Here is a 27,565-nt window from a genome sequence, read left to right on the forward strand (position 1 = left end):
GGTATAAACGGGCACAACGTGTTCACGTGTAGAAAGAAACTTCCATGAAATTATGAAAGATAACAATTCTTACCATTTAACCTTGCATTTTTTGCACATTTATATGAACGTCCACTGCAATGACGAATCAGCGATATAAGCGCCGATTCGCTGACTTCTGCCACAGCTGGATGACGCGGCGCTATTATTTCGCTAAAACATAGATTGTTTCTAACATAGGTAATGTTATTGCGTCTTGCGTCTCGTCATCGCGAAGGCTAAATGCACATGCGGACATTGTTAATTCACTATCTCTTATCATTCCCTTATCTTAATACGTAAGTGTATACTCGTTATGCCCTGATTTAATATTGTTTTCAAAATGGAAAGCGACGATGCCTCAACTACCCAAGATATCAGCCTTTTGAGGAGCCGTAAGAGAATAAAAGTGAGTGAATTGTAATCTTATTTAATTATCCGCTATAAACACTGAACGATAAGGCAATACGACTACAATAAAATGACTAGAACTATGCACTATTTACTTAGCTATATTTGGCAAGGTAACGCATTTATTAGGTTAAAAATATTACTTTACAATGAACCTATAGGTAGCCATTTCCATAAATAAATAACTTTTATGCAAGTTAGTTAACATAGCATCACCGTATGTGGTAACGCCAATTTTATTAAAATAGTAAATTAAGAAATTAATTACAAATTGATATAGTTAGTTACTTACTTATCTTCTTCTCTTATATGTAAAAATGAATCGCAAAATGTGTTGGTAAGCGCATAACTCGAGAACGGCTGAACCGATTTCGATAATTCTTTTTTTATTATTTTCCTTGAAGTACGAGGATGGTTCTTATGTAGAGAAAACGTAAACATGTACCACGGGCGAAGCCGGGGCGGACCGCTAGTATTATTATATAAATATATTTATATTCAGATTCAATCATACTTGTGAACTTAACCAGACTATTACATTAGGCAAAAATATATGGCGATAAGTCTTTTCGAATTATGCTATTTCAGCTTTTATAATATAAAGGACAAGACAACAATGTTTTAAGTTTACAAAATAATTTATATTAAGGAAATAGAGATGGCGCTGAGTCAAAATATTCCCGTGGCTGAGTCTTAGCTAGAGATTTTATTTCTAAACAGGTGACTGTCTGGAGCACTGTGTACAGATATTTTTTCCGTTGCGATATTTATAAATATTTAAATGAAAACAATATATTTTTATTTTGCACGGTTTTTTGAGGGTCATCTGCCATCTGTCGTTTACTATGTTAGCCAACAAGTGTAGTTGCCCGCAATTTGCAAAAAAAAATCAATAAAAATTATGGACTGAAACTGTCCAAAAAACAATTAGGGCGGCCGTACACCGTACACCGTACACGGACCGCTTCAAGCAGTTGAGACCGACCGCTTGAAGCCGCGACCGCGCTATGAACTTCATTCACCGCCGCGCCGTACACATGACTGCTGGAGCCGTCGCGACCGCTTCAAGCCGTCAACTGCATAACGAAATTCCACCGTGCCGCATGCCGTCGAGGGCTCGCGAGCGGTCCTGAGGCATACACTGACTGCTCGAGCCGTCTACTGCGCTGGCCGTCGACAGCTCCCACCATAGGCTCCTCCCCCCTGAAAATTAATGACTCGAGTAGTCAGAAAAACAACCGCTCGAGCGGTTGGTAGCGACGGCTCGAGCGGTCAACATCCGATGGCTCGAAGTCGATCAGTTGATGCCGACCGCTCGAGCCGTTAACTGCTCGAGCTGTCAATGTACGGCTGCAACTAAACTCAAATATGAAAGTTAACTTGGTTAAGAATAAATTTAGAAATAGTTAACTAGCTAAAACTTAAAAAAATAAATTAAATAAATTATTAAATAATATATTAAATAAAATTTTTAAAATAAATTAAATTATATTGTAGTACATATATATTTTGTAATTTAATGGTCATTTCTCTTCATTTTGGGTGAGAAGTAACGATCAGACATAATTTTTACAACTCAAAGATTTTCTGCGTAAAATATCAATCGAATTAGGTCATGATGTTTCAAAGAAAGAGGAGATAGATTAATCATTGATCTTTCACTGGCACGGTATTTGGATGGATATTTTTTTTAAATACCTATGCGACGCCCACTTTATTTCTCCTGCTTCCTTTTTGCCGTCATCCATATCCACCAGGGCGGCCGCCGGCCAGTGGACGGTGTTCCAGCAGGAGCGATACACGTCGCCTAGACCTTAGCACGGTGTTGATGTACAAAAACTTAGCATGAATAAGAGTTTAGACGATTTATTTCATTTTTTCTTTCTGTTTTATGTACAATATAGGGCGTCAAGAAACAATAAAGGCAGTTTCTTTTGTCTCATGGTAGCTCACGTTTCAATTAACAGGACCTTGACTCGGTCTGTTAAATACGAATCACACTTAAATCTGAAGTCTTTAAATTCCTGAGAAAAAGCAGCAATCCCCTTGACCATCTCGGACCAAGTGAAGTGTGAACTTGGAAGAATTTATTAGCATTATATTAGAATATATTGTCATTTGTCACGTAGGCTACTGAATGAAAGCTCCTCTTACGTGTCCAACATAAGAAGAGCTCCAATTTTACAGTATATTAATTATTGTATAACGTTTATTTCATATGATAGACATTTGCAGTTGACGAAAAAAAAAATACCGCCAAAATTGACTTCCGACGATTGCTCAAATCAATCAAAATAAAAAGCATCAAAACATAAACAAGAATTTATAGCGCTTCATAGCATAGGTACTTATATTAAAAAATAATGATGATTACACACTTTGGTATTCCCCACGATCGTATGACGTAACCGCGATTAAGGTCCCAGACTTGAGTTGCGAGTCGGCAAAAAATACTAGGATATAGGTCATATAGGTTATAACTTATAAGATATTGGGATAAAGTTCGCGTGGGACTTAAACCACATAGGTACATGTAAATATAACTCAAAATTTCACATATTTTTACCGTAATTAATAAACGTAAGAATATAATATCTTCTACGTTCGTGGTACATAATATATTGCTTTAGGATTCAGGATTAGGTGGAAAAACTGTTTGAAAGCGGTCCAGCAGTTCTGATATTAGTGCGTTCATACAATCGAACCAACTGTTTGGATTTATGTTATTACTTATAGTTATTAGTAGGTACGTATAACTGGTAAGTATATAACACATATTATATTGCAGTCATTCAAATAACTAAGCTTTTCTTATCAAAGCTCTTTAAAATTTTATTTTCTAGTATTATTTATATTTATAGATAGTTAGTTACCTTCAAACCTTAACCTCCAAAAGTAGTTGTGTATTCACCACGACGACTAAACCAATAAAATATACTTTTTTACAGGTCTGTGCTGTGTCTATTATATGATATATGTATGCGAATATATAATATAACATAACATTCTTCACTGATCCCATTGTACTTTAGGAATCCTTGACTTGATAGTATTATGTCCTACTCAAGTGTAATTCAAGCGGCTGAATGTCGATATATCGTGGCACGAGACAATTAATTATTGAGGAGTTACGAGTTACGACTTACAATCTGTCATTTGTCAGTCAGTGCTTGCTTAGTAGCGCGCGCGTAGACAACTCGTGCGCATGTGTCAATGCGAACAACGTAATATTTATTATGTTTTCTTCAATATAAAAACAAAAGTTTTGGACAATTGTGACTTTATGTGAAGAATAAGACGCCCCTAACATGGAAGAACAAGGCAAAGCAGCAGGGGTAGGTCGTTTTTAATTTATAAAAATTTTAATGCCATGCGAATTATATGCAATGCCGAATTATAGTTATTTTATATGTTTATGATATTATATATTATATAAAATATTAAAGAGGCTTAATGCCATTTTTTGTTTGAGGATGACAATATATTATAATTTATGATATGTTTAAGATTTAAATTGCATTTTTATATACCTAGTCTTTGTAGAGCATGTGTTACGACAACATAAATAAACAGAATTTCATATTATGTTTGCGATGTATGTATCATGTTTTCTTGTGAATAATATATTTAATTTAAGTATATAAATTATATTTATAGTGCATAACTATGGCATAACTTTTTGAACGTCGTATGGAACATTACAGTTATTTTCAAATTTCTTGTGCCATCCAATTTATTCAAACTACCCGCTTGTAAATTATGTCCTATTTTAAATGTTGTTGTCATTTTTTTCAGTTTGTGTTAATGTAAACATAAATGCATGCATGCAAAAACTACAGTACCCATACAAGCACACCATCTTTATTGGATAGATTTTGACTAACAATGGGCAAGGTCATCCACTTTTTATCTAAACTTCTTTACTAATATCATAAAGCTGAATGATTTTTTATTTGTTTGCTTGAAAGCACTAATCTCAGGAACCTCGGGTCTTATATTGAAAAATCCACTGTAGGATATAATTATCATTAGGTATTTGGCTTATAAGCTACCTAAGTATATAATATTAATATATTATATCATCATGCAAAACCGTGGAGCACAGCTAGTCCCAAATCCCAATAATAAACGGGACAATCCGGATAACTAAGAAGTTAAAGAAATTTAAAAATAATTTTAGCATGATTTTATGATTTTATTTATGAACATAATACTTAAAAATAATGTAATTACCGGAACAATTACCTTTATTCCAATGTATTTTTTATCACTTCTAACAAAACAGACCAAATAAAATAAAATATGTGAATATCCTGACCAAATCGAAAATGGAGTTTTTTAAAGATAGGTTTATCTTTAAAAATCTTTGATCCTGACAGCAATTAAATATTAAATTAGAACTTAATATAATCGTTATCGAGGATTGGCGTATTTTTTATCGTGTATCAAAATTAAACGTTCAATATTTTCTAATAAAGGCAGCATTATAATATAATATAGGCGTTTACAATAGTTCCTTATGATTTCACTGCATAAATTATATCATGCTATAGGTAATTTATCTGCCTTTAATTTGCGTTCAACAAAATACCTAATTACAGGTCTTTAAAATATTGATGTAATAGGACTAAGAGCGGAACTCAGAACAATTTTGTAAGTATAGATACACAGTTGATAGTTTATAAAGACGATAATAAATGCACTAAGTAGTAAGTACTAAGTAGATATTATCTGCTCATGTAATGCAAATACGGTTAACTACTAGTTACTACAAATTAGAACTTTATTACTGAGTACTGTCCGTGAATCTTTGTATCTATTTTGAATTTGAGTACGTAATTTTAATCGGTAAACCTCTAATATCAGAAACGTAAATATCAGAAACATTTCTACACGAAAAGCTTCTTTTTACAGCTTCTGGATAAGTTTTGGTTAATAAACTTATTATAATTATAATTTTACTCGAATGCAATTGTATTGTCAGTATCTATGATTTTCATTTTGCGGTAATTTTTTTTAAATATTATTATTGTAAATATAAAAATTAAAATAGAGAACGGCTGAACCGATTTCGTTAATTCTTTATTTATAATATTCCTTGTAGTACGAGGATGGTAAACGTAAACATGTACCACGGGCGAAGCCGGGGCGGATCGCTAGTTGAATAATAAATGTTTCATAATAACTATTTCATAAACGAGATTTAAAAATTACATCAAAATCATACATATATATAGTATATACATATATATAAAATAATGCTTCTTCCCATTACCTACTTTATTAGATTTGCTTCATTGCATCATGAAATAGCCCGCGGGGCTTTCCTTTTCATTATAATAATGAAAAATAATTTGGAAAATCCAAAAGTGCACGCCTCATAATTTTTTTTAAATAAATATTTATTAATTATTATTTTTGTTTATTTAATAACAATTAAACCACATCGAATCAGACCCTGAAAAATGAAAGGGTTCTATTCCTGAGCATACTCAAGCGTTAGAGAAAAAAAAAAGACTCGATTAGTAAAGTATTTCGGTCGCTATCGTGTTAACAAGAAAAAGGATCCGCACATACAGACACACGGACGTCCAAGACAGAACTTTTTTAAACTGTTTTTTAACTAGTTTAAATAACAAAAATGACATCAAAAATATCATGAACGTTAAAAATAGTGTTTTTTCTTAATATGTGTGTGTATGTATTATCTTACAAGTGCAATGTATGATACATAAACTATAAAGACATTTTAAGTTTGAAAAATCAGATGTTTTGCGCGAAGTGACAGTAGTACCCACCTCAACGCTTCGCTTATGAGGCGTGCAATAATAGTAAGGGAACTTTAAACATAAAATAGTAAAACTTTGGCCTGTTCTTGTTTTAGACATTTATTGCTCTGGTTATTGTGATCTTATGCTAAATAAACAGTGAGAAAGCATAGAAATCTCCATATGCATATAAGCTATAAATCCACGTATACATTGTTATTAAATAATTTCTAATTGTGAATAATTACATTCATTTTGGCATCTGCTTGTTATGCGGTAGGTTACTGCGAAAATTTCATTACCAATAAGTACTATAATAATAGCATGATTTTGATATTATTAATGCCCCCATATGGATTATCTCTTTCCATTTGGAAATAAGTGTACAGAGGTTTATTATTGAGTTAGTTACCGGAAAATTGTAACACTTTTTCGTCAATTGCAACCTGCACTCGGCCACTATATACTAATTTCGCGGTTTATATTATAATCACTTATATGTTTTCACAATTTTACTGTGACCGGTTTTTTTCAACTCATCGCTATGTAGGTTGAAAATATAATATACATATACTTATGTAAGAAAATATTATAACTTCAATTCCACATTTCATATTGTACCTATCATCCAAGAATCAATCCGTCAAATACCTATGGTTTGGAAATTTACTGTATCGATGTAAAAAAGCCAACAAAATATTAATTTCCTTATTAGTTGAGTATTTAGTATTTACCACGTAAGGTAAACTTTCATTTCGTCTCAATGAAAGCCCTATACGCATAACGCACGTAAGACCCTTTGTAGGTACCTACTCATCTAACCTATAAATTGACTATTTGAAGCTATTAGCAAAACAAGAGGACTCTGTAGACCACAGTATTACAATATTATTTCCTATATGGTAATACTGTGCTGTAGACTGTATATACTGTTTGTGAATCTCTTATTAAATCATGACGTTATCTTGAAAAGAAAGTGTTTAATTGAGCAATTGCTAAAATATGTAAACATCATGAGAATGAAAACCGGCATTATACACGCTTATTAGAGCGTTAACCTTTGTCGCTGGTGGACAGTGCATCCGCATATACAAAAACCGAATATATACAGTTCAATATATTGTACAAATACAATAATAATATCAAGGGCAGTAAAAATAAATAGATGTGCCGTCTTTTGCCAAAAATTACCATACCGTCTGCATTTTTAAGGAAATGAATATTAAACAAGGTTCAATTATGTGATTAAAATCTTCATCTTTTTTTAATGACTACGAATAAATAAGACCTTTTTTATATACTTACACATACATATTAACTGTATCTTACGCAGTCACTCGCAATTCGATCGAGTATGTAATATGTTATATAACGTACCTACTAGCTTTTTGCCGGCGGCTTTACTTGCCTGCACATGCACTGCGCCGTCGTCTTCGTCCACGTTTTCGTTTTTCAACTTTAATTAGGATTCATTTTTGATTGATGTATGACCCCGACTCTCGGGCGAATATAATAACACATAGGTAGGTATACGATACTTAAGATATATGAATAGGAATATAATAAAACATACACGGCATTAAAAAAAAAGGTTATTTATAGATGTTCAGATAAGATCTCGACTCGATCTGAAATTAGATATTATCTCCTCTAAAACATTTAAGATTCCATTACAACAAGCAACAGACTTCGAAGCAGTTTCATTATTTCAACTTGTTCTTATTTGAACTGTGTCCATCTCTCTAGTGAAACTGAAATATTAGAATCTCTGTATTTCAATACTTAAATCTACCAATATTTTTGAGGCCAGTCGAATTACCACTATTATTGTGAAACATCAGTTATTCCGTATATCTAGTTTTAGAATTTAGATTAAAGTAATATGAGTATTATTGGGAATAGCTGCAGATAAGATGACTGAAGTTGGACGATAGCTAGCATTGCATAGTATTGTCTTACAAGTGTTGGTTTATCACTGATATGGTGATAGTGCCAATCGCGAACTGTCACTTCTCTTGATTTGGCTGATTTAGAAAGGTTACATAAGAAGATATCTCGTATCTTTCTTAGTTCGTTAGTAACAAGGATTGATAGAAAAAAACAACTGAAATTTGTAGGGATCAATTTCAGTTCAATATCCGTATAGAATGACACAAATATGTAGAACGTGGATAGGTAATTCAACCGAGTAAAGATTCTTAAATTATTAAATTACAGCTTAGTGACCATATGACGAAATGACTCTGGAGTTATTTTAATGTTTAGGTAATCAAATTAGCCAATTAAAACCGGCCGTTAAAATAACGCAAGTTATAATTTGATACTGCCACTGCCAACTTATCAATTTAGAAGCAGATTTCGGGAACTACAGGTTCGAATTGAAAAATTATTGATGTGTTAGAAATATCGAGTACGCGATAAGATAAGACCAAAATTTCATATATAACTAATATTATAAAAATTCTTGATATTTTCTTTCATAAGAATGATTTAAAATTTTATTCGCTCTTAAAATCGTCATTTTACAAAGTGTTAACTAATAGTATTTATAAAACACTTGGAGCTATGTACTTAATTGCACAGGTAGTTATGATAAACGAGCAAATACATCATTAACATGCACTTTGTTACGTAGTATAGGTATTAACGATTTGCCTTGATACTCAGTACTCACTAATCTGTTTGGTTTACTTTTACAAATTACTTCATAGAAATTGTTAAATTAAAATGTAAAAGTAAAATCTGAAATATTTTGTATTCAAATACATTAATAGATTTATATTTATGTATTGCTATCACTAAAATTATTGTTATATCATTTCTATAACGTCACTCCGTAATGTTACGGTTTTAAAATGCGGCATAAATAAATAATAATAGTTAAAAAAAAAACTAAAAAACACGCTTTCAGGTCGGTTGTCTATAAAAAGCGTGTTTTTTATTTTTTTAAACTATTATTTATTTTATCAAATTAGTGTATTGTCATCGGTCCTCAATAAATCTACAAAGTTTGAACGAAATCTGGGCGTTTAAAGTGGGTCAAAATCGCGCCCAAAGAAGTCGGTTACAAACATACAGGTGAAGCTAATTATGAAGTCTTTCTGGATGGAAATTCCATTTATCTCTTAATTCAGATATCAAACATTTAGACAGTTACTGTTTCAAATTGCGATAGAATCTGGCGTTAGTATTGCTATTTTAGGTATCCAACAGGCCAACAGCGCATTGCCTCGAATGTCGTGTTTTTTTTATCTTTAAAGTGATAAAGAATTTAACTTAAGTTTATTTAGATATGTTCCAATGTTTGGGGGTTAAATAAAACAAACTTATGCACATATTTGACTTTAATTACAATGTTACCAACGGCGTCTAGGCGTGCTGTGAATAAAAAATATGTATAAGTAATACAACTTAGTGAATCTTGCAATCATTGCCTTCAAAGTGTGAGAGCTTGCCTTGACATACCTTCTCGGTCTTAACAACTTGCGAGTTGGAACTGTTAAGTCGAAGCATTTTTCCTCGTAGGTTTGATATTGGTCTCAATATTGTAGCTGTAAACGATATTTGTAAAAGAAAATAAATTTGCAAGTTACACTTTGAATTGTTAATTCTTGATAGAGCTGCATTTATAAGCGACTAGCTGTGCCGCGCGGTTTCATCCGCATTTGCGCCGCTCCTGTTGGTCTTAGCGTGATGATATATTATATCCTTTAACCTTCCTCGATAAATGGGCTATCTAACACCGAAATAATTTTTCAAATCGGACCAGTGGTTCCTGAGATTAGCTCGTTCGAACAAACAAACAAACAAACAAACAAACTCTTCAGCTTTATAATTTTAGTATGTACCTATAGATTTATAAAAGAGGAAGAACTCAAGTCGCCTGGTATTTTTTGAGTTTGCTTCTTCAGTATATTTTAACATATCATCATATAATTATGAATTAAATATTAATTAATTAACTTAAACAAAATTCACACCCTGTTAAACTAATTAACGCAGAACTATCACATTTTTTAAATCCTGTCATAAGTAGGTTATTGAATGTTTATTAACCTACATAATATATAAAAGTACGAAGAACTTACGAGTACCTAAGCTAATAAATTAGACTAGGTAGGCACCTCTTTATTTTTCGGTATTTCAGTCGGTGAGACTTCTAAATTCTCAGATTCGGTCATGAATTCGGTTTGTGGTCAACTCGGCACACGAACGAAATATGTTTTATTTTCCTGTGGGCTCCTGCCTCCAACTTTTTGGCTAAAATCATCGTTTTTACGACCATTCGCGGTTGTAACGGTCTGAAACTGGTTTGGTTATGTCGTTGCTGGAATATTTGGAAAGCGGGACATAGCCCTTGCTTGATAATTGTTATTTATTGTATTTCAGTTTAAATTTCACATGCCTATATCTAGCTGAAATAACTAGGTAACTTTAGATAGCTATATCTCGTCGACAACATTATATTAATTACTTGAACATTTACAACACAAGTGTTCTTGTAAACGATGTACGGAACAATCATATTTACTTCTTCAATAGAATGAATGCATTTTTGATGACAAACGCATGGTTTAGGATACATATTTAGATCCTGAGAACATGTTATTTATTGAAATCAATATCGATTACCTTATAATAAAATATTCAAATGTAACATATTAAGATAGCGTTATTGTTACACCTATATTTTGTAACTGAGAAAAAAATAAATGCAATCCACGCAAATAATCGGACGCAACGCAGAGCTGCCTTCCGTTGTTCCAAATCTATATATGTAGAAGTTTATCCGTTATGTGAGAAGTTCGCACCTTTGAATAAGTTACAGGTCACTGGACCTGTAACTAATTTGCATTTAAGAACGAATAAGAATGATAGTGAAAATGCCGGCATTTATCGTACCCAAAATCAATATTGGATACAAGACATTGCACTGTTAACGATATTGCGAATTACAAATTTTAACATTAATTCGCTTCTCACAAATCATCTCTGGACAGGTAATTACAGTAAATATAGATTTATCGGTCGGTCGCGTCGTTACGTCATCCCATATGAAATCTTTGATCGTGGTGGTCCATGAATGAACTTGTGACGCACTCCAATTGCCTTTCGGCTTCCATAAAACGAGCGGTCCAGTTTGCGCCGGTTCCTAGCCATTTATAATCATGGAATTCGGAACGTGATCGTTTGTCCCGAATTAAAGTCATTTAATGAATCAATTTAAAAATTTAAACTGTCGGCTTGTAAGGACCTTGTCAAAGATTTATCTACATTAATGCGTTTAGAGTTTAGACCTTCAACTACTTAACTGATTTGACGTTTACTTTGAATTGCTATGTTCGTACGCTTTCTAATTGCACAATCAATTTCGTAGCGGGTGCTATTTGTTGTCGCTTTGTGATCCACTGTATCTTAGTAATGCCTTTCTATGTCTTAAAATGTATCTAAAGGGAAAGTCTTATTATTCATTCTTCAGTAAACTCCAATTTTAAACATGATTGTATCGAAACTATTTTAAAGATGTAAAAGTAAAAAAATCATGGTCATTTTAAACATTGCTATACTTGATATCTTTCTCAAATACTGCTGCGACTCTTATCTACATTCTACATATTAAAAAGCATAAAAAGGAGTGACAGTTGATCATATTGGAACAAGCGTGTATTTTTAGTAAATTTTTCGCAACGCGATACGAGGTCTATGTAGACTGGTTACATAATACATATATTCCCTGCTTTAGTAAACCTGAAGCACGAGGGAGGCGGGTCACAAATTAATGTAAGTATATGAAGTGTATAGAGCCCTGCTAAAGTTGGACCCAAAACATGATGCGCGTTTTTATTGATCTCCTTGCTTTTCAACATTGGGACATATTTAATAATCTTACATGTTAGGAAATCATTAGATAATCAAGCTTTCAATTGAATTCTGTCATCTTTTATATATTTGAATGATTAGGATTCCTAATATTAGTCAAAAGGATAGTGCATTTTTAGTGCCTGACCAGAAATAATAAAATCTCATCTTATAAGTCTCTTCTTCTTTAATTTTATACGTATGTCTTCCCGATGAAAAGTAATATAAATATTATTTGATAAGTATCCTAACGCTCAGCAAACAGTCATGATAATAAAAAGAACTCATCTCAGAATATGTTCAAAGCCTGAAAAATTAATCAAATCTAATTATAATATCGATTATAGTTTACTTAATTATTAAAATGAATCGTATTCAACATATGTATTAATATTAATAGAGTCGTTTATAGGCCACGCTCGAGAATATTATAATATGGTTTGATTATAATGTTACAGACGCCTTCCAAAATAATATAAGTAATACGACAAAGTCTTTCGAAAGCTTGGCTTTTTTTATTGTTAGTTTAAAATCTCATAGGTTAAAATATAGAACTAGATTATAAATAAACTAGCTTACCGCCCGCGGCTTCGCCCGCTTTGTCTAAAACCTAATAAATTATATAAAACCTTCCTCTTGAATCACTCTATCTATTAAAAAAACCGCATAAAAATCCGTTGCGTAGTTTCAAAGATAAGCATACAAAGGGACATAGGGACAGAGAAAGCGACTTTGTTTTATACTATGTAGTGATATACCTAATATGAACTATCGTCTTTATGGGAATTAAATTAAAGTATGTGGAAAAAAACACACTGATAACAATAATTTGTAAGTTAACAATCTGCATCAATTAATTATTTAAATTCGTATGTTTTTCTTTTAATATATTTTTTTTGTTATAGGTACTGTGATACCCATTAACTTTAATTATTCAATAATATGATTCATGATACGAATGTTAATTTTGTACATAATAATTGTCATCAATGTTATCAATAGATATTATTTTAAACAATCGTGTAATGGATTGCCTTAATTTTCTTTTTCATTTTATTTCCTCTTGAATCACTATCCATAAAAAAAACCCGCATTAAAGTCCGCAGTTTTAAAGATTTAGGCATACATAGGGACAGAAAATGCGACTTTGTCTTATACTATGTAGGTACTTATGTAGTGATTTAATTCGTACAATGCATGCTACGCTCGTTTCTTTGTAATTCAGTTTCTTTTTCTTTTACTATTTTTAAGTACCTAGTTGCCTAACTTCTTTGTTATACCTATATACTATCAAAATAAAAAAAAACAGAGATATAATTACAGAGATTGTGTAACAAAAATTTCATAATTTTTAACACCTCTTTTCTTTTTCAGAAACTTCCGTATCCAAAAGCAGTTGGCTTCATAGTGACAAATGAGTTCTGCGAAAGATTTTCTTATTATGGAATGCGAGGTAATAGTTGATAAATAAACTGCTTACTGCACACGACAATTACTTTTAAATGCGTATTTGTTAATAATTAAGTATGTTCATTCCAAGGTTATTTGTAACATATATATACTTTAAATAACCGTATTGAAGCGCATCACTGTTTTACGAGGAAAATCCAAAATAAGAATCCAATATGTACTTAGATGTTGTTATGTGTATATGCGAATTGTTTTCCCTGCTAATGATTGTAAATGTTGTAATATTATATTACAAATACAATACAGAATATTAAAAGAACATCCATACAAGATTGAAAGATTTTTCTTGCATAAAGAAAAATTGAATCCTTTTTCATGAAATAATTATTGTACACGAATGAAAATATACGTTTCCAATCTAGTATTGAAATTCATACAGTCTAGTTTTAAACCACTATATCGATGTTTTTAGTTTACCTTTTATCTTGTGCAGTACAAGTGAAGATAGATGCTTCAATAGAGATTATTTCGAAATTGAATTTCCTAACCTAGTTTTCTAGTATCGATATGAATGTATGTCAAATGGTTGTTATTGCATCATATTTTTTATGATAATAGTTTTAACCGTTCGATGCACCTATCGCGTATTCGCGTATAATGCAATTTAAATTTTAACTTACTTTACCTATTATCCTTGGGAGTTATCTATACTCTGTATATAATATTATGATGTAAATAGTGTATAAATAAGTTACATGTTGGTTTATTTCCTCGATAGTCGGAATATTCTATTACATCCCTGAAGGATGAATTTCTTTGATGTTTATAGGTAAACATTTTGATATAGCTTATTAGAGAATTATTAAAAATGTCGAGTATCAGTGATTTCAATTCCAATAATACGGTTATAGTAATTAATTGAAAGCAAACAAAATTTTCTATACCTAGTATTTTTTCTATAATATACCTACTCAGGGAATGGGGATAACCGATGTACCTCACTGACTCATATTTATTGATAACTAACTAAACAAGTAGAAATATAATTTAACACTACATATACAAGGAGATAAATTATTAAACGTAATTTTTGCATTATCTTATACATATAGTATGTACATATAAAAATGACCCGTTTTCCTTGGTCACGGCATCACGCGTGAACGGGTGGACCGATTTCGATAATTTTTTTTTATTATATTCCTTGAAGTACTAGGATGGATACCACGGGCGAAGCCGGGGCGGACCGCTAGTAAAATAATAAATATCTAATAATAGATATTAATAATGATTAAAAATATAAATTAATACAATTTATTATGAACCTATTTACGTATTTGTCAGTCGTAAAACGTTTGAATGGGTTCTAAAAAATTAAAAATATAATTAAATTACTAATACATATTATAAAGAGGAAAGGTTTGTATGTATACAGTATGTATAAACTACTGGACCGATTTTGATGTACCACGGGCGAAGCCGGGGCGGACCGCTAGTAGGTAATAAAGACAAAATATTATATGAATGATTTTTAGTTGAGTAGAAATATTGTTTATTGAATACAACTTTTAAAAGTTTCTATTTATAGATACCTTAGATTTATACTACATATATTATATTTATTTATGTCACTCGTTCAATAATTACCTATCCAAAGTTATCTTTATCCAATTCTAGAATAATTTTATTACCCAAAATATAATCTACTGCTTCATTAAAATGTTCCTTCCTATCCCTAAATACATTTTTCATTATGTATAAAAACTTGGTAATTTATAGGAGTTTATCAATAATGGTTTATACATATTATGAATGTTTTCTTAATCAACAGCAATTCTCTCGCTGTACTTGCGCGACAAACTGGCATACAGTGACAATGGTGCGACTGTGGTGTACCACACCTTCACTATGTTCGCCTACTTCTTCCCCTTGATGGGGGCAATGATCGCTGATGGATGGCTCGGCAGATTCAGGTAATATATATTTAGTCATCTGTGGTAATCTGTGGTGGTAATATTTATCTAGAGTACAGCTACACCATAAAAGAAGTCCCACGGCGATCGTACATAATTTGAATTAAATTTGAATACTGGCAACATTTATTACTTTTTTCGGGGGGAACGGCTGCACGGATTTAAAAAATTAAAAGTTGTTGGTTTTTGGACTTCTTTACTGGTTGGGATGACGTATAAAAATGTTTAAATATTCAACTCTTAGTTAGTAGCAGTCCTACTAATACTATAAATGCGAATGTTTGTAAGGATGTGTGTGTGTTTGATCTTCATGCCTTATATTCTTTTTTCATGCCATGATCGAGATGATAATAATATACTGTCTGTCTGTAATGATACCTATGTAGTATTAAATAATTATTTTAGGTTATGAGTAATATATTTGTGTAATTTATAGATATTTTAATATTTCTATTGATAGTACAATGTTATTGATGCGTTAGTGTCATCCGTTGCAAACCATAGATTAAAAGAATATTATATCTATTGTTTTCTTAATTGCTAACTTCTTATAGCAATGAAATTAAACATCATTATACCTTCTAAGTACTATAATTTTATTATTTATCCTTGAATAGATTAGTTAGTTTAAATTTCTTTTGCTAATATAAGTCACAATGCATTGTATAGTTAATGTATTTCAAAACTACCTATGTATTCAGATGCTCAAATATATTATATTAATTTGCACAAGTGTTTTGAGTTTATGTTCATGGTGTTTACCTTCACCTGATAATATATGATTGAAAACAGGTTTAAGAATATTTAAGTACTAACTTGTGACTATAGAGTCGTAAATAAGTTTAAATTTTAAATACTATGTAGGGCTCTTTCAAGTTAGGTACTTGTTTTTTTTGTGAACATACTGTAGGTAGGTACCCATTATACAGTATAATATAATATAGGCAGTATGCATAAAATCATTAAATATGAATTTGTAACTTGTAAGAGGGATCCAGGCTCCAGCATACCAATTTGAACAGGCAGATTTGATTCGAAAACTTTGTACACTTATCTTCACTTCATGACTCATGAGTCATGATTCATGATACCTATTATTCAAAATAAAAAAAAATATTTTAATTGTTTAAATGTGACTATATAATTTTAAAGCGTCTTCTTAATTTCAGACATAACAATGTAACGACGCGATATTATTATTTTCTATAATCTTCAATAAATCACACCCAAAAAAAACTAAAGCTTAATTAGGTACTCTAAACCAGTTTGGTATATTTTTTGGTTGCACACATATTATATTCCTTCTGAGAATCATCTAAACAATTTTGTTTACTAAACATTTTTCACAATTCATAACATAATATTATGTTACCTATATTTAGGTAGGTAAGTATAACCACATCAGGGATCCAGGAATAGATCTGTCAATAGGATTTCTTTGATATTTTTCGTAAAAAGATAGACGTTAACAAAAACACAGTAAAGTTGGTACGTATACATATTACCTATAAAGAATAAAGTTAGATTTTAGATACAATATAGGTATCTAAATACTGTATCCATTATACTTACCCATATTGATGTTCATAAATTATGACAGTGGGAAAAATAATAAAAATATCAATTAGTTTTTTATTACTTTTTACAATATTATTTTTTAATATTTTTTTGAACTGACAAGTCAGAACATCTGTTATCTAAATAAAAAGTACACATCGCATTATGGATTCTACTTTCCCGCCGTTTTTCGTTTTATTTGTTTTAAAATCGACTATTATCCATGATTTAATTTAAATTAATTATAAATAAGCAACGCAATTTTAGGATAATAATGAATATAGTTTGTTTTTCTTTGCAGAACGATATTCTACTTATCACTTGTTTATGCATCGGGAAGTGTTCTTATATCTTTGACAGCAATGCCGCCAATCAGCTTGCCGCAAATGTAAGTTATAAATTTATAATATATGTAATATTATGTAAAATTATCTATATGAGTTACAGATACAGCGGACCATCCAATGAAAAAAATATAAAAGACCGACATGAGTTAGTAGGCAATGATATTGTTTACTTTGTTATGAACAAAGCATTCTTTCATAATGTACTGGCATTTGATTACTTATCAACGAAATAGCTTTCGGAATAGAATCATTCCGTTATTTTATTGAAAAGCTTTATATGTAGGTCGTACCAATCAACAACGTTGAAGATAATTATCAATTACCCTTTTAGGCTCAGTGGTAACATAGAACAACGTTTTGATGGGAAATTAAACGTTTTATGATTAGTTACATCGGTCAAAGAGGCTGCTTGTAAAAACCTAACGCTTGATTGATTTTAAACGACATTGATTAATTTATTCGATTATCGTTAATTAGTTAACTATAATGCTGGTGATTTGTTTAAATTTGTAAAAAGTAGATTAATTAAAAAATATAAAATTTGGATTTATGTTCAATATTAAACCGTTTACTATATGCAGAATAGTAAAACTGACGTGAAACTTTCAGGGAATTCACAATACTAGCGCTTCTGTTAATAGCATGCGGTACGGGAGGCATAAAGCCCTGCGTCTCCGCGTTCGGAGGCGATCAGTTCAAACTGCCTGAACAGGAGAGATACTTGGGCTATTTCTTCTCCCTTTTCTATTTTGCCATTAACGCTGGAAGTCTAATATCGACGTTCCTAACGCCGATACTAAGGGCCGACGTCCATTGCTTCGGCGATAATGACTGCTACTCGCTAGCTTTTGGTATCCCTGGAATACTTATGGTCATTTCTATAGGTGAGTTCTTTCAATGTTTATTTCTTTTATTTAGGTTGATTGAAAAACTACTCAAGGTATAAAATAAAACTGTTATTTCATCAGTTCTGTGGAAGTATTGCGATATAGGGAAACATTTATGGCACTAATCCGAGTTAAAACCACTCTCAACCATTTAATGATACTTACTTACGTCCTATATTACTGCTTTGATATAATTAGATACGTTGGTAATTAGTATAAAAATAAATCAACTCTGTATTAGGTATTCTTTATACTTACTGCACTTTTAACATTTATTTATTATTTTTTGTACTTACGGAAAAGTATTACAACTTGGAAAATAGATTATAAAGTACCGACTTATAAAACAAATAATTACCTAGATGCTTCAATAACTTTATTAAGGCTAAATTAATAAAATACAATTTATAGATTGTTATTTATGAATGTTTTTGCATTGAAATATAATACAAAGGTTTTGCTCAAGATAATTTTATCATTGCACCTTATAATGCTTAGCCTTCTGGTATTGAGGTCACTAAGGTCATTTGTAATCTTATCGTTTCCTAAGGATACACTTAAATGCATAATTTATGGTGAAAATGTAGAACTAAACAGTCAAGTGTTAGATTATCACTTGACTATACAAAATGACGTATCAAAATGATAGACAGGTCATACACCAACAAAAGTTATTGGCCGTGCTCTTTCACTATCACGAGTATCAGGCATAAAACAGATTACTTTTCCCTTGCCTAAATGATTCAGGCGGTCAGGCCTACATATAATACATACAGATACATTTTATACCTGACTTTTGTATTGCCATTCTAGTGTTAATATTTTTTTAAAGATTACTTGCTATGTATCTGCCTATGTATATTTTTGAGACCCCAAAACATTACGTAGTTAGTTATTGTTTTTCTGTTTGTCTATTTATATGTTCGTCAATCACGCTAAACAAAATTGTATTTGGTGATACTATTCGACCAATATTGGATTTAATTGATAGGCTGAACTTTATTTGCAAAAAACATAGATGTAGGGTAGTCGGTTTAGATAAATCGAATGTACCAAAGTTTGTAATCCACGCGAGCGAAGTCGCGGACTATACGTATTTAATTCCAATCCTTCAAGGACATCCATACACAAGTTCAATTATAATTCTGTTAACAGTGTTCTTCGTGGCCGGGAAGAGACTGTATATAATCAAACAGCCCGCAGGAAACGTGCTTGGCAAGGTTTCAACTTGCATCGGCGTAAGTATCATTTGGCCAAAATCCTTGATCAGATAAATTCCCCTTTTTATGTGCACGTGTGTCGTGTAGTTAAAACTTTATGTTGATTTAAAATCAGTTTGAAACTTTTGCATCTTGTATTTTATTGATTTTGTTATGAATAATATTATTATGCTGCTTTTCAAGTCTAGCTCCAAAAAATTAAACTTTGGACAAAGGACAAGTAACATACATAAATATATTAGAACTATTTTTTCTGTAATAAATTTACTACGATACTGATACCTCATACCATACTTATACCTAATTGCCAGTCGAAAAAGCGAGATTGCCACATTATATTTGTCCCGTAGTGAGAATAGAACTAACTCCCTCAGAGAAGAGGGTCAAAAACATAGTCAAAAAGTAAAAACCACTGCACCAGAGGGATCAATTAATGAATATCCGTGACAATACAAATAAATAGTAGTTCCTTCTTAATTGTTACAAGTATTTAAACTCGAAATAATTGCACTGCAGCGCACTAACAAGAAACTACAATATGAAGGAACATAAGCTCAGAATGGTTTACTCCAGTCTATGTCTAATTTTAACGTCCGTAACTTTCCATTCAAAATATATTTATAGAATCCATGCCCCATGGTATGTGTAAATATCAGTACCTACATGTCGCTGATGGCCTGATGAAAGTCTTTGTTTTCAACAAACAAGCTAGGTTCAATGAGCTTTAAACAATTGTAATATTATTGGAATTATAAATAGCGATTACTGAAAATGATTCATTTAGTAACCATTATAAACTCTATCTCTATAATATAATTATTTTACGAAACATAATTCTTAAAAGTCTTCTAAAAAACATATAGTTAGGTTTATGACATAACTTCAAAAGTTCGAATAACATTAAAATATGAATTGAAAAAATGATTTCATCGAATGATCTGGTCGAATAAAATTGGCCGGCCATTTTAAAAAACGGAGCCCTCTTTTTTCACACATTTTTCATCACTGAGTCGCCCGCTAAATTATATACCCTCGGGCAGTTTGTGCAGTTTGAAATTAGAATGATGTCAATATTTTTCTTTTGTAACTTTGTGCAAATGAACATAACTTTTTATTTATCAATTTTTTTTTAATAATTCTGACAATTTTAAAGCATTTTTTTTGACAAAATAATAATAATTTTTTCTTCCTCATTATGAAACCCTACTAATGGATAGTCTCCTATAAAATCCTCTTACAGGCAGCGATGAGTTACATTTTCATTTGAATAGTTAAATACATCGATAGTTATTTGGAAATACACTATGCTAGTATTTATTTATGTTTCAACAATGATCCCTTTTATAAGTGGACATATAAAAGGGATCATTATTGAAAAAACTATCCTTACACGTAAAACAACGCCCGTATTCCAGCACGCAATAGTGCAATCATGCAAAAGCAAAGAGAAGCGCAAACACTGGCTGGACCACGCTAGCGGCAAGTACGACTCGGAGCTCATAGAAGACGTCAAGTCTTTATTGAGGGTCCTCGTGCTGTTCATACCGCTGCCAGTGTTTTGGGCGCTTTTCGATCAGCAGGTGAGTTTTTTAAATAGATTTTTGTATGAAGATGTGTTTAACTATGGGTTATGGCAACTATAATTTTAACTGGGGTTTCGGACACCGATTTGGTGTATGTAAACGTGTGTTTATATTACCTATGTGGTTTAACTTTTAAGTTTATCAGATTTACACAGGTTTACAAACTCAAAGTTCTCGGAGGATTTATATTCTGTAATACCAAAATATAGATAATATGTTTAAAAATTAACCATATTATGTGAATGTGTTAATTGACAAGAATTAATCATATTAACTAGGGTTGCGGAAGGTTTTATGTATGAAAATGTATGTAAGTATGTGTGTTTATATCAATATGTAGATAGTGTAAATGGTCCAATTTTAGCTAACGAAGGCGGTTATACACAATCCAATGCTGGTATTACAAAGTTTACATTTTATTACTTTATGGTACTTTTTAAGAATTTATTGTATTGCAAGCATGTAACGTAGTGACTATCAACAGCTTCCTTGAATATCAACAATTGAATAATTGAGGCCGTTTCCTGTTATGCATTGCTATATTTTTCCTCAGTTATCTTTATTGTTTATTTAAAGGGTCAAGTTTGCTTAACTAAAAAGTATTTTCAAATAAATTATGTAGAAGTCTAATTTTAGCTTTACAAAAATAGCGTACCTATTATAATAAAATCCCCTTTCAGTTTTTTGTAGTTCCGTGTTACCAACCCTTTTTAATTTACTTTATCTGCCGTTCCCTAGCTAGAAGGAACCTTCTAAGACTCGCAATTTCCGGGTGTTTGTGCTTTGAATATTTACCTCTTTGAAACTCTTAGTACAAGGAGATAATTTCCTCTGAGTAACCTAGATTTAAATCACGTCCAGTCGTCCACGGGGTTTTACATAAAGTTAGATATATTTATATTTACCTAATCTGGGATTTTAAAATGTTGGATTATTATAAGCAATGTAGAAATATGGAATTTTAAAACCTCAACAAACTAACTAATATGAAATTTTCTATTCTATTTCGATCTGAATAAAATCGGCATAATTTTCTTTCCAAAACAAAGAGAAAACAAATTTAACTGAACATAATAGAATAATTTTACGTAGAAGCACTAATGAACAAACGCTTAATGTACACATAATAAATTGTAAAGTCACCATTTTACACCGTAAATTAATATTTTTGGCGCGCAGTGTGGAGGTGACGTGTAATGAAAAGTCCACTGTTATAGCGTGGTTCTAGCATAATTACACCATGTTCCAGTAATTAGTACATGTATGATTTTGACATTTAATGAGTATTATGAATATAAAAATGTATCATCATTAAATTTTGGATGTTCTGGAATTCGCGACTTAATTGAAAAATAATTAACGATACAATTTCGTTTAAAATTATTTTGACACGTTATAATACACATTCATTTTCATGTAAATATTAATTAAAATGTAAGTTATTATATGTAATTATTGCTGTCATACGACATCCATTCTTTGTGCATAAATCAATCATTTTGAATGTACGTGTTTTAAACGATTAAAATTACAGCTTCATTAATTTACTAGCCTTTGTGTCCAGAAAATTGAATTTTAACATCACAATAATTATGCAGTAACTACTCTTATAAAATGTATAGGTCTGTAGCTTTAAGTTTAATGGGTAGGTATCTAATATTTTATGGACGAAAATGTGAGATCCCTTTTCTTCGACAAATTTGTGTGTTACATTAAACCTTTTCTGTTACTTAAAATTTGTTTTTCATGCTATATCAAATATCTTAATACATTATAATAACTAAATACTAACTATAATAGCTACTTGAATTGTCAATACATATCCTACAATGAATAGGGTTCAAGATGGACCTTCCAAGCAGACAGGATGGATCAAGACATCGGAAGCTGGACGTTGAAGGCCGATCAGATGCAAGTCCTCAACCCGCTATTGATTTTAGTGTTCATCCCGTTGTTTGAAGTTGTGAGTATACTATTATTATAACGTATACGTTTGAATACTGTGACTTCCTTTGTAAAATATGATTTGTGTTTATAAATTTATAAGTATCTATTAAATATTATTATCTAGAATACCTACGACTCAATTTCTTTGTCTTAATTAATTGTTTCTCTAAGATTATATCTAAAACCTTTCTCACCATATAACGTAACGAACAAAAAGACATAACAACTTAGTACTTACTAATGATAACTTATGATATTATCATTTTCACATGTTATAACTTTGAAAAGCAAAGTTTTTTTTAATATTTTTTGACAAAGTACAAGAGTATTTTAAACTATGTTGTATTTGATTGTAGGCAATATATCCTTTCCTAACCTGGGCCAAACTGATAAGGAAGCCGTTGCACAAAATGATATGGGGAGGAATTCTGGCATCTGCGGCTTTCGTCATATCTGGAATCGTCGAACTTAATCTCTTGGTAAGGATAATATAATAAAACAAACTTAATAAAACAAAAACCAAAACTTTATTTAATAATCTTAAATATTTCAGCCTACCTATGGAACACCAGTGTCAGAAGGTTTATCGCAATTGAGAGTATACAACGGTTTCGACTGCAATTTCACATTAACGCTCCAGAACCACACGCTACATTCCAATGAAACGGAAAACTTCCTCATTCCTCCCCTCGGAATGTTCGAGAAATCAGATATTGAGACTGAAAATTATATAGAACTACCTTATTCTCTCAGTGGTCAAGGGAACGCAAATTGCTCAAACATAGCGTACAAAGGAAACTTCATGTTAGAGGAGAAAAAAGCGAACTCATTCTTTATTACAACAGACATGATGTATAACTTTACTGACAATAACGACAAGGCGATAGATGGTGTTCATGTGAGGTGAGTACATTGTTGTACCAATTGGTTTCTGACCTTTGTTATTTTAAAACGAGTTATTATCCTTATAACATTTTACATGCCATATTTAATATTATTAATGTCCATTTATGATTTCTTAAAGTTCATCTTTATAGTCTTTGTTGCACGACTCCGGTGAATAATATTTTTCATATATGGAGTCCCAAAAATCGAACATTTTACGTTCTGGTCTAGAATTGACTAATTTATTATGTTTCCCAAGAAGAAACAAACTATCGTCTCCTAAAGTCATCGGCCACCAGGTGGTATTAACCTGGTTTTTGCTCGTGGGTTCTCCATTTTTGGCAAAATTGGCCCACATTCCAGCCATTTGTGTAATAAATATTCTATCTCGATTGTGTAAATCTTGTTTAATTTTTACGTAACTCTCCCAAAGCGGGTCACATTTAAGGATGTAACAAATTTCATCACCTTGCGCCGCTCCTTTTATTTTGATCTTAGCGGTACCGATCGAGGTAGCTCTTGCAGCACTAAAGTTACCGACATAGTTAAACTTATACACGTACAATTGAGTTTCCGTTGATTTCAAATATGTTTGTATAAACTTATATATTGGATACTTATGTAGATCAGACACGTATTTTAGCATTCCCTCAAGTGATGCAGCGTTGTTGTTGATGTCTTTTGGAAAATATTTTTTACGTATCAAATCTCCAATTTCTCGATATTTCTTAGATCCATATTCATATCTACAGGGACTAGAAAAGGGTACTAAGTATTTGAATTGCATGAATTCTTTTATATGTTGAGGATTATGTATGAACGGTAGTACCTCAGTAATACTTTCTTGACTCGTAAAGCCAACCATTATGTCCATGTATTTAAGATGTTTTAAATTTTCAATTATTTGTAACGTCCGTTTAGATATTAATGATTGTTTTGATATTGTTTCATTTATCGGCAAGAATGGTATCATAGGTCTTTGAAAGTTTCTTGTTCTTGTACTATTATATATTTTAGCAGAATTTGATATTAATTCTTTCGTCGGGGCACTAGTTATGTTCTTAAACCCAGATATTTTCAATGCTTTTTCTAACTGAACCTTCTCGAAGCCAGGGTCGCCTTGAAACAGTGAGGGTGAAAATATACTACCGCTTTGAAGAATTACTCTAGAAAAAAGCTTCCGAAATTTTGTCATCATTAATAAAGATATGAACGAAGCTGCTGATCCACTACTCATAACTGTGATTTTGTTTTTGTCTCCACCGAAATGTTTTATATTTTTTCTAATCCATTTCAACCCTATAATTATGTCCTTAAGACCCATATTTGTATTGTTGTCGGTATCATCCACTTTTAAGAAACCAAACACTGATATTCTATGCGTTAAAGTCACTAAAATTACGTCGTTGTCAATAAGAAAATCTGCCCCATGTATGTGACTGAAACTTGAGGTGAAGGCGTATCCATGTATCCAAACAATAATAGCCTTTGGAGTCCTTAATCCGTATTTTGGAAGGTATGGTGTATAAATATTCATGTGTAAACAGTCTTCTACTCCATAAATACCATGTTTATGGACAATGTGGCTTTGAGCGCATGCTCCGTGGTATTCTTTAGTAGCATCAATAGGTCGTTTCCACTTTTTAATTGGCACAGGATTCTTAAACCTTAATTTCCCAATAGGAGCTTGTGCATATGGAACTCCATAAAATGCATAAAAAGTTCTTCCTTTAAATATCGTCGCTTCAGTCGTTCCATATACTGCCCCATCACTTAATTTCACTTCAACTCTACAAAATGTTTGTGAAAATAGCGAACTTGTTAATAACACAAAAATGACCAACATATTTCGACTATAAACTTCGAACAAAAACCTGATTGAGTATTGTTTACATTCAACGCTAACTATGCTAGCGGCTAGATTAATTTCACAGAAGATTTTATGGATTTTTTTTTCATTTCAGATTTTTATCAAATGTGTATGGATTCCTCCCTATTCAAATATTTGATAGAAGCAAAAATAGGACAGTATTTAGGGTAATGACTGACGACACGTTTCAAAAAACAATAGGGAAAGGCACTTATGACGTTATAGTAAACGGACAAACAGTTCTGGAGAGTTTTAAATTTATGTCTGGAGCAGTGTATACTTTCAATGTTTACGGAGCTCCAGATGGAAGATACGTAAGTGTATTTGTAGTTTATCTGTCATAATGTGTAGGTACTGTTTAAAGGTAATCTATAAAATATATTCCACATTTTGTAAACCACTTTAGGCTAAGATGCTGCGATTAAAAAGCCAAGAAACGATTTAATTTATGTGTTCTTTATCTTCTAAAGATCAATAAAAAATTAACGTAAACGTAAAATGTTAGTTATATTATTTGGTAAAATGCATTAGCTCAGTGGTTATAAGAAAAATTAACACACGTATTATTGTTATTTGAAAGGCTAAGCTATAAGAAAAAATTTTCGCCACTCTATTTACTATCCAATAGCCATCTCCATACTTAAAAGTATATATATAGCCTTAAGCTATCTATATGAGAACTATTTTTTTTCTTATTCCAGCTAATAGACGCCCACACAATAACACCACCAAACAGCATCCACATATTGTGGCTAGTTCCCCAATACGTAGTGATGACGATGGGCGAAGTGATGTTCTCGGTCACTGGGCTCGAGTTCTCCTTCACACAAGCACCAGCGAGTATGAAGTCTGTGCTGCAGTCGGTCTGGTTGCTTACTGTGGCGTTTGGCAACTTGATCGTGGTTCTGATTGTGGAAGGGAACTTTTTGGATGCTCAGGTATGGATTGGATGGATGGTTTGTTATTAATTGGGAAGGCCCTCTTAAAACCACCCGTGGGTTGTAAAGTATTGAAGGTGTTTTTTATGGAGAATGAGAGGGATCGTAAATAATTTCTTTGCTCTAGGTTCAAGGCAGTACATGTATTTTATTCGGTACATTCACTCATTAACGAGCTATTTTCATATTATCTAGTTTTATCCGCTCGAAATAGCAGGTGTAAGTAAAACATCTAAGCAATCTGAAAATTTTAATTATATGATCGAGTTAAATCAATACACGTTAAAAGTAATTAAAGACAAGTTCACAGACGATCTAATTAAAGTGGCAGGAAGCCGCTGAACTCAGGCCACTGCTGATCCGTCCTTTTATAAATCGAATCTTCAGTTCGCGTTATTTTTCTTGTCTAGTATTTCTAATATTCTGTTTTTATTTCAGTGGAAAGAATTCTTCCTGTTCGCGGGTCTCATGTTGGTGGACATGTTCATATTCATGGCGATGGCTTTCCGATACAAGTACGTGGAGTTGAAGTCGAGTGTAGAACAGTTGCCAGTGGAAGAAATAAGACTGCCCGATAAACCTAGCAAAAACAACTAGATTAAGATTAATTGTGTAAATAAATTGTTTTATGCGTTCTTGGTGTTTTTCTTTAACCTTTTGTAGAAGTTTATCTGAAATAAATATAGATATAGGTGATATACCTATATCATGATTTATCAAGATTAAATCTTCTTACGTAAGATGTTATCTATAGTTTCTACTTTTATTTGTTTCTGTGACAACTGGCAAAACTAAATAATAATACTCATCTGATCTCGAACAATACTCAGAATTATACTGTATTAGAAAAGCACAATCATACACACATTTAGGTGTAAAAATAACATCATTC

General features: G+C 31.8%; 2 protein-coding genes across 3 annotated transcripts; one reads left to right on the top strand and one right to left on the bottom strand.

The window, feature by feature from the left end:
- The first annotated feature begins 320 nt into the window (after positions 1 to 320).
- LOC149911274 (peptide transporter family 1-like) lies at positions 321 to 27,308 on the top strand. 2 transcript variants are annotated; one of them, XM_090104685.1, is made up of 13 exons: positions 321 to 427; positions 13,431 to 13,509; positions 15,298 to 15,439; positions 17,298 to 17,384; positions 17,953 to 18,227; positions 19,386 to 19,468; positions 20,866 to 21,030; positions 22,871 to 22,996; positions 23,337 to 23,459; positions 23,534 to 23,883; positions 25,830 to 26,049; positions 26,437 to 26,673; positions 27,112 to 27,308. In XM_090104685.1, exons 1-13 carry the CDS (start codon positions 362 to 364, stop codon positions 27,268 to 27,270), a joined length of 2,112 nt encoding a protein of 703 aa, XP_089960811.1. In that variant the 5' UTR covers positions 321 to 361; the 3' UTR covers positions 27,271 to 27,308. The 2 variants fall into 2 exon arrangements, with proteins under 2 accessions (XP_089960811.1, XP_089960820.1); XM_090104694.1 differs by lacking the exon at positions 321 to 427 and adding an exon at positions 3,598 to 3,764.
- LOC149911275 (juvenile hormone esterase-like) lies at positions 23,999 to 25,812 on the bottom strand. Its single transcript, XM_090104705.1, has one exon. It carries the CDS (start codon positions 25,709 to 25,711, stop codon positions 23,999 to 24,001), a length of 1,713 nt encoding a protein of 570 aa, XP_089960831.1. The 5' UTR covers positions 25,712 to 25,812.
- Positions 27,309 to 27,565: the final 257 nt, after the last annotated feature.

Source organism: Colias eurytheme, chromosome 1, assembly GCF_061535395.1.
Source record: "Colias eurytheme isolate Ceu_HAF_F1 chromosome 1, ilColEury1 Martin Lab GWU primary, whole genome shotgun sequence".
Lineage (NCBI taxonomy): Eukaryota > Metazoa > Arthropoda > Insecta > Lepidoptera > Pieridae > Colias > Colias eurytheme.

Coding starts and splice junctions, on each gene's coding strand:
- LOC149911274 (XM_090104685.1), top strand. CDS start 362: ATGGAAAGCGACGATGCCTCAACTACCCAAGATATCAGCCTTTTGAGG. Junction 13,510..15,297: donor TTCTTATTATGGAATGCGAG/GTAATAGTTGAT, acceptor CTTAATCAACAG/CAATTCTCTCGCTGTACTTG. Junction 17,385..17,952: donor CCAATCAGCTTGCCGCAAAT/GTAAGTTATAAA, acceptor TGAAACTTTCAG/GGAATTCACAATACTAGCGC.
- LOC149911275 (XM_090104705.1), bottom strand. CDS start 25,711: ATGTTGGTCATTTTTGTGTTATTAACAAGTTCGCTATTTTCACAAACA.